At 43.3% G+C, this 13,167-nt stretch overlaps 1 protein-coding gene across 8 annotated transcripts in view; it reads right to left on the bottom strand.

The window, feature by feature from the left end:
* LOC105906459 (oxysterol-binding protein-related protein 5) overlaps nucleotides 1-12,568 on the bottom strand; it is a 35,606-nt gene extending 23,038 nt beyond the window's left edge. For 2 of the 8 annotated variants that reach the window (XM_031569327.2, XM_031569330.2), the window contains exon 1: nucleotides 6,186-7,000. Coding sequence is in view for 2 of the 8 variants with exons in the window: in XM_031569323.2 (XP_031425183.1) it covers nucleotides 12,374-12,541 (168 nt within the window). In the remaining 6 variants the exon portion in view is untranslated. The other 6 variants (XM_031569326.2, XM_031569323.2, XM_031569322.2 and 3 more) reach the window with 6 other exon arrangements.
* Between the last annotated feature and the right edge of the window lie 599 nt (nucleotides 12,569-13,167).

Here is a 13,167-nt window from a genome sequence, read left to right as displayed (position 1 = left end):
CAGAGCAAATGTTGCAAATACATCTTAACCACGACGTACACTCCCCATATCATTCTGACCTCTAAACACCAGCTACATTTACAGGTTTTCTTGATTGCCAAGACACATTTCTTCAAATTATGCTCCATTTCCCAAAACTCCAAACACAAATTAAAAGCTGTACACTCATCTTCACAAACTTCCATGTCAAAACCAAACTCTCCACTCAAAACCATGTGTGCCTTTAAACTGTGCCTTCAGACATCACACAAAAGCCATCAAAAACACACACACACTAAAATAGCTATTACACACAGGTGAGATCAATTCAAAAACCGCCGTAAAAACCTGTTACAGCATTAGGCGGGGGGGGGGGGGGGGGGGGGGGGGGGGGGGGGGGGGGGGTGTGGTGCGTAAGCAATTGAGAAAAACTGTAAAACATGCTAGGAGGTGCTAGCATGAATTACTCATGATTTAGTTCAACTGTGTCAGTAAATGGAAAGACATCATTCTTGACAGAGCCTTCTGAACAGGGACGTGCACAGGAATTTTGAAGGGCTGCCCTGGAAAAAAGGGGCAACACGTTCATTTTTGTCACCGCCGCAGCCACGCCCCCGTCCCCTGGACGCATATTTTGCCTATATCACTTGAAACTCTCACTGACCACCGCCACCACGCCCCCGTCCCCTGGATGCATATTTTGCCTATATCACTTGAAACTCTCACTAACCGCCGCCGCCACGCGCCCGTCCCCTGGACGCTTATTCCGCAATTATTTTATCTAGGCCTACATGAAGTTCTGCAGCCGTAATACTATTTAAAAAAATATATATATTTCCTTCGGAGGGGCAACTTCAGTCGAGGAGGGCAAACAGGCAGTTGCCCGAGCAACCTTAGCCCCCTCCTGTGCACGTCCCTGCTTCTGAAGTGTTCTTATCTAACGTCAGGCTGATCTCTCTCCTAACTGGTGAATAGAATAAAACCAGCAAGGCAAAAACATTATATAAGTCTCAAGAAAGTACACAACATCAAAAATGTTATGAAAAGACCTGTATTTTCCTACACTACTTTCTCACACTTTTCCAATCAATAGTGGCCTGAGGATCTTTTACAGCGCCACAGGACCAGACTGGCCAGCATTTGCTGACATTAACTGGGCAGAATAAGCTCGGTTGGTGTTCTTATCCAATTAGAAGTGGAGCCACCCGAGTAACTGCCAACTCTTTCCCAAGTCCACAGTAGAGAGTGTAAGAAATGAAGGAAGTTTCTTTGTTTCTGATGCAGCAATCTTTATTCCAGTAAAGTGCAGTAACGAAGCACGTAGAACATACTCCGGATTCAGCGGTGTAGGTCTGAACAACAAGCATCTCTAGCCATATATACTGTTCTAAGACACCTCCTAGGCTTCTAATGTAAATGAGCTAGGCTTGCAATGCAAACAGGTCTGGCAATCTCTGACTGATGGTTCTCAATGGCCTCCCCCATTCCCATACTATGATTAATTGCAGTCACTCACACCTCAGTTTGCTTCCTGAACCCAGGGGTCTGTGCAAATCCAGTGTGGGGACCTTTCCTTTGTGACCATGATAAGATAACCATTTGGGATATTCTGCTGGCCAACTTTTGGTGGTCACAGCAGCTGCTTGATCATGAATCTTACAAGAGGTAAGGAGAGGGAGGACTGCAGTGGGGCCCCTCGCTGAGTCTGTTGCCCTTGATTTGCCACAGCATAGTTCACACTCGCCACAGGGCACTCATATACACCAGTGTGTGTGGCTATTTTGGTAAACTTCTCCCCTGTTTCCTTCTCTTCAGAGCACCTGCTGCTCAGAGTGTGAGATTCTGACTAATGACCACCCATTTGATGTGAACTCAGCAGAAAGACTGTTCAAAGAATAGTCATTACACACCATTCAGCTGATTACTATGGTCGACAGATATGTACTGATTGGTTTATGTCAAGCTGGTTAAAACAGCCAACACTGTGGTGAGCTCTACCTGATTTTTTAGAAGAACACGAATAACAAGGTAAAACTCCCTAAACCTTTTCCATCATTCATACAGGTGCACGAGGATTTCAAGTGGCCTCCTTTCCTCTTGAAGATCCTCTTTACCATGCACGGTTCTTGCAGGGCTTGGCCGTGCTGATCCTTTCTGGCTCTGGTACTGTGTAAGGGAAACTAACTGGTGGCTGTGCTCTCTATTGTTACGGCCTTAAAGTCACAGGAACAGAAGCCGTGTGTTGTTCTGGTCTGATGTGCTCATGCCAGGGAACCAGCGGTGGCACCATTGGTGGCATGCACAATGTGACTTCTCAGAGCTCAATCAAACTGTGTCAGCTCAAGATAACACTAGCTGACAGTTCACCCAGAACAGTCAAACACACTCTTACTTGGCAGCGAAAAAAACCGAACGTCATACACTATCGTCAAGTATCCGTAGGACTTTAAAACAAGTGAAAAGGCTTTCTGTTTGTTATTCATTAGGTCCACGGGTGTTTTCGTTGAGAAGCTCTAGGGAGCGGTGCAGTTCGCTGCAGGACGTGTAGCATCTTGCAGAGGTTTGTCCCCAGAGCACAATCAACCGCCTGCTGCCCTCCTGCCTGCTGGGCTCAGGTAATGAGGTCTGGGAGGGCTGACAGCCCTAGGAAGGCCAGCACCTCTGGTGTGAACTGAATGGTACTGTAAGATCTAAAAATAATCCTGAAAACCTATTCCTTTAATGTCCCTGAGAACAATCTGGGTCTGCATGACATAAGCCAGATGTCTTCATCGAGATAACCTTATTATATATTGCCACTGTAATACAACAACTGACAGTTGAATAAATAACTATCTGAATTAGTGCAACTGGTAACATTTTGCTGCCAGGAAAGGCCACAGCGTGGTTGATGCTTCAGAAAAGTCAAAGATGTATTTTTTACCATGCATTAGTGGAGGTACATAAATAGCAAGCATCTTTATCTATTTTTAAAAATATATATATTTGGGGAATTAATAGAAACATCCTGAAAATAAGAATGTAAGTTATGTCAGGCAGTGAAGCATTTTTCCCTCTACTATCAAGTCATAATCCCTCCTCCACACAGACAGCACACATGCTCCATCTTCACGCTGTGCATTGGGGCATTCTCTCACCAGGGCCAAGAGGGCGCAGGTGGCGCTCTTACAGTATCCTCCACTCGCAATGCCCTCAAGGGTACCCACCCTGCACCCATACTCTTTCTTACAACAGAAGACGCATACAGCCTCCATCGGCTCTCCACTCACACCACCCTACACTCTTTACACCGTGGAACTGCTGCAGTCAAACAGCCTGGCTCCATTTTATACTGGGAAGAAATTCATGCCACTGAGGGTGTCAAACTGGTTGGCTGCAGACTGGCTGGTTGATGGCTGTTTATAAACTGGCTTACTCACACTCTCAATTAAACTCATAGCAATGCAACGACTAGATGAAAACAAAAATGTTCCGGATCTAGCATGTACATAAAGATTGTATTATAGAGATTTTGACTTTAGATGTTCAACATCTCCATGCTGTACTACAGACTTTTTTACAAAACAGTTTACTTGCATAGAAAAGCGCGACATCTATGAGCAAGGGATTCAGGCTTTAACTACCAATCTTAAAATATTCACTTATGACTATTTGGTTAGTGACTTATATAGGCCCAGTGCAAACACTCAGCACAAATAACATTAACATTACCATGGAAACAATGCCATGACACATGGTCAAATTCTGCTCACAGTGAAGTCCCAGGTAGACCAGGAAACATCTGCAACACCTCCAATTTTAAACCTTTACACATTTGTGCTGTATGTACACAAACAGTTGCTCTTACTAGTGCAACCTCTATAAGTAAAGCCCCATGTCCCAAAAATAACGGCTCAGAGAGAGCTTAGCCAATATCATACACGCTAAAGGGTTATGTAATCCCCTCCTCACTGCTCCACTTATGGACTTTTTTGTATCAGATTTAGCCGGGAAGAGCAGAACTGAGCCACAGCAGCAGCAGCAGCAGCAGCAGCAGCAGCAGCAGCAGCAGCAGCAGCAGCAGCAGCACCAGCAGACCCAACCTCAGTACAAAAGTGAGGGAGAAAGTAGGACAGGACTTAGACTTTAAGTCTCAGCTTGCTCGTGCAAGTGTGGCACACCATTCATAAGGGGAGGGGGGCGGAAGGGGAGCACTGCCAGGGAAAATGTATGGATGATGTACTAGGCAGACATCAGTGATGTATGGTGTCATTACATGTGCTATTAATGCCATATACATGTAGACATGAGAAAATGAAGGAATTATTTGTTTTGTTATATAACATTACATTCACATGATTGTTATGTATAGGTTCTGGACTACCTATAACCATCTTGATAGCAGATAAATGTGGACCATAAAAAATACCGTAAAAGTCACTGTTACACTGACTATAATGCAAACACGGTATGCAATTTTTCAGCATCCAATCTTAGAGCTTCATTATATTTTCATACTTAAAGACTATTTCAAACACTGCTAAGCACAAACTGAGGGACAGCTTCAAACTGAAAGCTGCTCAGATTTCTCCACCTCCAACATACGTATATATGGCTGCTAATAGTTCCTCTGAAATTGATTTAGAAGATGTATAATCATGTTAGTTTTCACTGTTCCACGTGTGAAGTTAAGAAATATATTAACCTACTGCGATACTTAGTGATATCTTCCCATACAACTTCACAATGAACATGAAGTTCAGAGAGTAATTTAGAGCACTGTTACCTTGTCTCCTCGCTCCCATGTTATGGCCTCTCAAGATTAGCAGCTACGACATCCATTAGCACTAAGCATGCAAACTAAACAACTATAAAGCTGTGTTAATTTCCAATCTTCTTGAAAGAATGTCTCTTCCAGAAAGATCTACGCCAATGTCTTTAAGCCAATGATCTCCAGGCCAGTGAACAATACAGGTTGACACTTCACTCAGGATAATTCATCAGAAGCACTCCTGAAATCCTCACATCCAAACAGCTGATATAAAAATCACTGCGCTGGGATGTTGACATGGCTCTTTGTGATGCACTATCTCAATGAAGCTTTTAAAAAGGGTAAAACAACAACATAATGAAACCAAGTGAATTAGTTGACCAACAGTATGAGCTAATCAGTTAATCTATGGTTACTCCATGAAGTAAGGAGTCACAGAGTTAAATATTGCCTATGATATAATGGTTTACTTACATACCTTTAATATGCGTTTTGAGCTATTAGCTTAATCATGGACAGGACCTACAGAAAGCACACCAATGTTGCCATGCCATATTACAGAAAAGAGTAGCTCTCATTTGGTATTTCACAATCAATTGAGAATAAGTAAGTGTACTATCATAAATAATCTAACAGGTCTTTGAAAGCAGAGTTGCTGCAAAAGTGGGCCAGTGCATCAGTTCCTCCCTGCATGAAGAACTGCTTCTCTCTTATACCGATTCAGTAACTCAAATGTAGTGAGTTCCCTGTTATTATACACTGTAGGTGGTGTTAGGTGGTGATTGTAGTCAGGGAACCTTTCATTTTTTAGACGACTTCTTGTCCTCATTTTACTCCTTGGTGAAGCTGTTTTAAGATCTAGTTTTTCTGTTAATGTGTTAAGTTGCAGGGACTTCCTCCAATTTGTTTTGTGGATGGCTGGCATGGATGACAGTCAACGATCATAATCAGACATTGATGGTGTACCATAACCATTGCGACTGTAATCACTCCCTTACAGAAGACAATTAGCACACCAGATTTGGCGCCATGTATGCCTAAGCAATTCATCACACATTTTTACAACTAACGCTACAGAACAGGCTCACTTGGGCAGCCGTCGCTGAATCATAAGCAGGCTTGGGTACGATCAGCTACCCAGGGCTTAAGGAACAGTGGACATATTGTACCAACAATGCCCAATTCAGATTGAAACAGAACAAGACACAGTTGTTAGGCCACCTTGCTTGTAGTGTCTGTCCCCATTATGCTAACACCATGGATAATCTGCATCAATTACAATACCCAAATTGACAGAGATATAATACTGAAAATACATTTTGGATCATTAACCAGACTGTTGGTGAGCATGCCTTTAAACGGTGGTTTAAAGTTACGTTATGACTTATTTTCGATTATGTTCCATATTGTCAGGATGACTTTAAACACAACGAATTAAATGTTTTAGCTTACTTACTACTGCCTATGGAATGCATAGGCTTCTTATCAGTCTCTTGGTGGGTCTCAGCCTCAGCTCAATTCATTGAGATACATTTGTTCCCGCACTGCCTATACCATCTCTTACATTGCTCTCTTCAGTATTGAGTTATCAAAGGAAAGACTACTAGAAGCATGTGTCGCTACACGTTTTACACGTGTCTAACTGCAACAAATTGCAATTTAAAGAGACTGTTATAAGCAACCGCCGTCTGCGATCGGCCTTTTTCTGTTTTCAACGCATATAAGGCAATCCCTATTTGTTCCATACATATTTTAATGCCCGTGGGATGTGACGGAAATAGAACAAGTTTGAGCTCTACGCTGCCGTCTGCTTTTGACAGAATTTCCGATCACAGCAAAACCATGAAAAGGAGGTTTGAGGATTACACACAATAGATTATGTTAGCAGTGGAATAGCAACAAACTATATTTTACAAAATAATTATAGAATACAGCTGGGCTGGTCCATCAGAGGAAAGAAACCCCCATGCTATACAATTGGAATAGATGGAGAACTTCCAGAGATCTACGAAAATATGGCTGTTTGCGCTGCAGGTTTGTCAAGATATCACAGATAGGTAAAGATTCACTACAAGATACATATAACTAAAACACTGCATGCTTATATGATACAGCTATGACCGGCGTGTAACATTTCACCAAAGTGGTAACATCAGTCAGCCGATGTATTGTTAAAACTGCAGCTGGGTGGTGTAACAGTGTCTAGCCTAAAGCATGCAACGTAATCTATAGCCTACGTGTATGCGTTCACGTCAAAAGCATTTCATAGATTCCAAACTCACCTATTTTAATTCAAAGATGTCATTGAGTTCCAGAGAATAAAGCGATAAGCTGATTTGTTAAACCATTTTAACTCCTGTTGTCAGCGCATGAGATGTTTCGGCGAGTAGGATGACCTCGCTTGCGTCACTGGTCTGGTGTGGAAAAAATATAATTTAACCACCATGTGCCACCTTCTTCCCACCGTCTCTAGCTCCAGCAATGTCCTGTTTCCTTTGAACTACTTAAAATAGCTTGAGGTGGTATATAACCATTAGGCAATGGACCGCTTTTACGTTCGCAAGCTAATTATATGCACCTTACCTCACCACCGAACATGCTAAATACAGTCCATTAGATGCATTTTACCCAGGGAAAACATTCCAGAAACCACGGTGACGTAGCAGTTGAAAGAAGTTGCCTAACCGTGTGTAGAGCAACGCGAGAGGTAGACAACGTGGGTGCCCGTCTCTCAAGTCCACAGATGTTCATGGAGGAAAGTATCACTGGCTGGTCATGGAGGGGGCGTGGTGGTACACATGAAGCAGAGCATGGATGGTAGTGATGTATTGATGGTGTGATGGTGTCATTGTATGGTTAAGCCACATTATAGGTTTTGTACTGGCATTTGTCATCTCCATCAAGTGCGTCGACAATCTGGCAGACGTGGTACATGAATAATAACGACACAGTTTGTACCACAGACCACACATCCCAGAATGGTCACTAGATAACAGAAATAAAAGAAATTGGCTATATAGCATTAATATAAGCATTGTAAAATTGTCTCCTGTAAAAAAAACCTCCTTCATAGCAGTAGGCCTGCCTGTTCTTAAACTTTGGGATTTTTCAACCTGGGCCGTATTTTTAGATATTATGGGGTCTAAATCTTTACTGGAGACAATTAATGATCGAAATCAGTCCAGTATTGAGTTAGAACACTAAAACCGCAAACTGCAAAACGGCTACATAATGGAATCCTATGAAGCAAGCCAGCATGTCAAAGTAAACTGATTGTTTTCGCTGATGACAGGCTCCTAAATGTTAATAAAATGGCCTGACAACATGGAAAGGACCCCTACAGAGATACACCTGCGTCTGTTTACCTCAGTAACTGTAGAAAATGACTGTACAGTCAAGCCGTGTCTCATACTGCCTACTTTACAAAGTACACTGCAATACAGTGCGTAGTGCACACTAAGCACTTACATCTGTAGTGCGTTCTGTCGCTGATTAGTGTTGAGACTGTCGGACCCTAATGTACAAGCTTTTAACCCATAAATCTGTGCGCCAGCTTCTTCCGGCCAACTGGAAATTTTAAACAAAGATGGCGGACTAAACTCCGCTGACGGCCGTGTTTTGTATGTAAATGTACATCTTTTGGCGTTTTCTCGCTTAGATTTTTCAAAAGTTACCGAGAAATAGACACTGTACTATCAGATAACACAGTTATTGTAACCAGCAATAATGGTTGAAGTGATTTGCGAGGCGTCAGTCAGCCAACTTTCCAAACTGAAAAGCTGCCGAAAGGACTCCTCCTCTTCCGCTACGGAGCCAAGATAGCGCTCGTTTAGGGCGAGAAGTGTCCATCGTTTCACAGTGCATTATTTGACCGTTTTCATTGCGCATTCCAGGTACTTTCAGTGCCCTGAATTCTGCTGGTTCTGTCAGTGTGAACGCCCTAAGCACTGAAAGTCAGTGTTTGAAGTGCACAAGTAGGCGGTATGACACATGGCCTCAGTGTTTTATCTGTACCTAGACATAGTACCCCTTTCTACAGTTTTTCTGTAGGGATCCTTTCCATGTTGTCATTGTTTTAGCGTTCTAACTCAATCCTGGACCCAAAAAGATCTAAAAATAGGGCATAGGTTGAAAAATCCTGAAGTTTCCCTTTAACAACTTTTCTTACTCACCTCTCTTTTCCTTTGCCTGATGCTTCACATTACCTTTCCAAAAGTTAAGTTTGTTTCAGTCTTATTTTCTCTATTTGAATTATGACACCAGTACATCAGGCAGAAAGTAACATGGCGGTGAATTCGTAAATTAGTTTAGTTGTTCGTTTATTCGTTGATAAATAACATACTCAGTGAATTCAAACTATTGTTCTCTCGTTTTGAGGCAAAGTGTCAGATTGTATCTAGGAACGCACCCTATATTGCTGCGTGTGTAGTGTATCTAAAACTACATGTTTAAAATCTACCTTAGTAATGCTGTGTTAATGCACGGATCTCGATCACGAAAAATACAGAGGACATGACCCCGGTGTCCTCAATGGTAGATACTGACATCAGCCAAATTGATTTGTAATTGCGCAATACCAGTCAGCAGTCTGGGCATGCTTGATGATGAGTTTTTGATTGATAACCTTTAAATCAAAATGCTACTATACTAACAGCTGTTGACAGGATGACAGTTAGCCACCCGGAAGTACTTTGGCAACCTTTGTTTACAAACATTCTGATTAGGCCTATTGCTTGCTGCTCTTGTATCCTAGTGAGAGGGCTGATTACAGCATGTTAACCAGCACACTAGGGTGGCAACACTGTTTTCGAGCAGAGCTCCTGAGGTCTGAACTGCATGGCCAACAAAGACATGAAGCACATACCCTCTGCTTTGCAGACAGAGCTGGCCCACGCCCAAGCAATCAGAGCGCTGTCCCCAACTGATGGTGGAGATGGCGTAACACTGCATGTCTATGAACACATCCCCATGGGTTAGTGCACTGGGAGAGTGTCAGGTCACTTGGCCTGCGATTATCCAGCTGAAGCACTGAAAGCCAAAGCCACCCAACCGGGGGGAAATGACAGCGGAGTGGTGCAGTGAGGGAACGCCACTCAAGTCTCCAGCCCCTCTTCTCCAAGGGCAATGCACGCTGGTTGGTCGCATGGGCCACTCTACAGGACTGTACTTGAGCTACCAGCTCGATGGTCAACCCTGCTGGGGCCTAATGGGCACAGGTGCCACCGTCTCCATAGTGCAACCTGGCATCCTTCCAGGCACCACTGGTTCACTCCAACCACCGCTCAGCTGATAACAGTGACCGGGGAAAAGGCTGGCACCATAGACATATTTACATGTCTATGGCTGGCACCAGAGGGAAGTTCTGCAATGGACCACTTGATGGAGAGAGTGCTGGCTGCATAGTGTACCTAGATGACCTCCTTGTGCATGCTGCAGACTTAGGAAGCACCCTGGCTAACTTGTGTGAGGTCTTCTAAGCCATCCGCCAAGATAGCCTGCCTCTGCAGCTGAAGAAAGTTCATCTGCGAGAGACAGCGTTCCTGGGCCATGTGGTTGGTGCGGTAAGTGTGTCTACTGATCCAGCGTAATTGGTAGCAGTGAGAGACTGGCCCATTCCTCATAATGTCAGAGAGCTGTGAAGCTTTCTGGGGCTGATGTCATATTACTGGAGTTTCATCAGAGACTTTTGACTTTGCCGAGCGCCCGGTCACTGAGATATTATGCCATTGTAGTGTGCCGGAGGAGCTGCACATAAACCTGGGGTAGAATATTGATGCTGGAGTGTTCAGTGAGGTCTGTTCATTCTGTTTTCATTTAGTCTGTGTGTTATGTGCGTTATTGTGTGTTGTGTCTGTGTTTAAGATCCCTGCCATCCTGCCTATTCTGTATCAGTCCTGAATGCTGAGTGTCATTAATAAACGACAAGATGCCAAAGACCAGCCTTTGAGTTGCTCCCTCATTACAATATTATATATAAATAAGATCATTTGAGCTGAGGTGTCCTTGACAGCCGCTGTTTGTTTCTTTAGAAAACAACAATTAGCAGCTAACATTAAATACTAGCAGGGGCGCAACTACACATTTATTGAGGGGTATTCAACAGGGGTATCTTTTTTTAACCATAGGGGGAGTGGGCATGTTATGTATATTGTCATTGCTTGTGTAGGTCATTTTTTTATATCTGGTGTTATTGTTGGAAGGAATTGTTGCAAGGTTCAGAAGTTCAAATTCAAGGTTGCTTTACTAGCATGTCTACACACAATGGCCTAACAGCAGAATGATAAGCACCAGGCTGAAACTTAATCCTGCTGGGCAGCAAGAAGTGCATCCTGCCCTTCCCACAGTAGCAGCCCCTATTTTACTAAGACCTTATTATTGTCTTTTAATGTACAATAATTTGTAAGTAAGACTATGTGCAACATTTGTTCAAATATTGAGCCCTGTTTTTTCTATTGAGTATCTCTTTTCTAGTCTATTCTTTTCATTGCTGACTGAAAATAATCAACCATTATTTAACAACTTAACAACTCAATTCACTTTAATACGGCTTTGAAAGAACTGAGCTTTTCCAACTGTATTAGGTGCATTGCTAGTCATTGGAACCAACTGCGGTGCCTGGAGAACAGCTGTGACCAATAGGCCTGGCAGGCTTTGCTTACAGTATGTGACAATGTTTACATGAGAAGTAAAAGTTAAATTAACGACAAAGAGATTCCCCGTTATTATGCATTTTTTTTGCCTACCATTGTTTTTCGCTCCCCCCTTTGTGTGGCGCCCCTATGTGCTGCTTATGTTGCATGGCCCCCTTTTTGTGCCACTGACTACTAATCATTGGCAGATGTTTGACTGGTACTGTATGTTTTATCATGTTTTAAGTACAAAACGATGTAAATTGTGCTGCAACAGCTTTGCTATCTTTGCTCTACGTAGGCCAGCTCTACAACTTTACCACTAAATCCTGAGTTACACCCGACGAATGAATACAATTAGACAAATGACCATTACACAAGGCCTACCTTCTTCATGTATTTGTTCCTCCAGCCTTGTTCTACTCAGCTCAGCAGGTTCGTTGCTGGACCACACAAAATTATTCTACACACAAGAAGTGATTGGCTGCTCCACCGGAATTAGCATAGAAATTACTTGTTGTTGCACGCACTGCTGTTCCTTTGCTTAAAATCACAATTTTTACATCAAAGGGAAGCGAAGAGGACGTGTGTGGCATGAGATCGTGATGTCTGTGTCAATTCGGTGAGAGATGGCAGCCCTGTATAATAGTACATACTTAATAATTGCAAGTACAAGTATTTGCATAATTATATTGGTGTGGCTACTTATTACACTGTGACTAATAGTAGGTATATAAGGTTACCAATATGTCAGAGGACAACAGGAAGCATTGTCAGGGCCCTTACTCAATTCAACTCGCTGTCAGCTCAACTCATAGCTGTACTATGCGGTTCATGCCAAGAGACTGAAAGTGCCTTTTCAGTTGTCAAAATGTCATAGCAGAAGGTTATACCTGGTTCTGCTTTCAGAACAACAGAGGAGGTTACACCTGACGGATCTGTATGCCATTGTATTGTATCCATTCTGCTGCCCCATGCCTTTAGCAACCCAGAGCTGGAAACAGGTTATACTCACGGTACAGCACGGCATGAAAGACACAGTCTGCCACTCGATCCAGCCAGTCGGAGCCCAGCTAGGACTGTGATGCAGGTCCGTGTGTGCCTTTGTTTTCCCAGTCCTGTCTCTCACTTGGAACTGTATCACTGTGTATGACCCAGCAACATGGGGATCCTTAACTGTCATTCCACCGAAGGACTGCAGTGTGGAGTGCGAGCCCGTGTGTTGGGGGGGGGGGGGTTGCTGGTGGATGATGTGGAGGGGAGTGTGTGTGTGTGTGTGTGTGTGTGTGTGTGAGAGAGAGAGAGACAGAGAGTTAGGGAGGGCTAGCTCCTCTGTGTGAGCTCTGAGGCAGCACTGCACCAAAAGAATGATGGGTAGATTCACACCTCAAGCGTTTCACTTTACTTCTTTACCGTAGTATAAGATTAGGACCGTTTGGCCTTAGCTATGGGGAATGTGATCCCAAGGTGGCTGCATGATTATATTGTATATTGTGCCCACAAGCAAATGCTACAAAACGCAGAACAATTACATTGGTTCTTGTCATACACTGAAGACAAACAGCTGTTTGAAAGAGACAGGAAGTTTGTAATTGGCCTAGTTTATCATGCCATCCAGGTGTAATGTTTTAATCCACAAGGGAGTTCTCGACTCAGTGCCGTCCGTCCGGTATAACAGTGGCAACCTGAACTGTCTGTAGGCCTACATGTTGAAATAAAAGTCATGCATGTTTTGAAATGTTTTAGAAAAGTCAGTGAGGTCCCCAGACATGTCAGTATTTTTTCAGAAGAAAATGGGCTGCATGGGTG

Source organism: Clupea harengus, chromosome 6 (genome assembly GCF_900700415.2).
Source record: "Clupea harengus chromosome 6, Ch_v2.0.2, whole genome shotgun sequence".
Lineage (NCBI taxonomy): Eukaryota > Metazoa > Chordata > Actinopteri > Clupeiformes > Clupeidae > Clupea > Clupea harengus.
The sequence above is the reverse complement of the archived record's forward strand: the minus strand, read 5'-3'. Positions and strand labels throughout refer to the sequence as shown.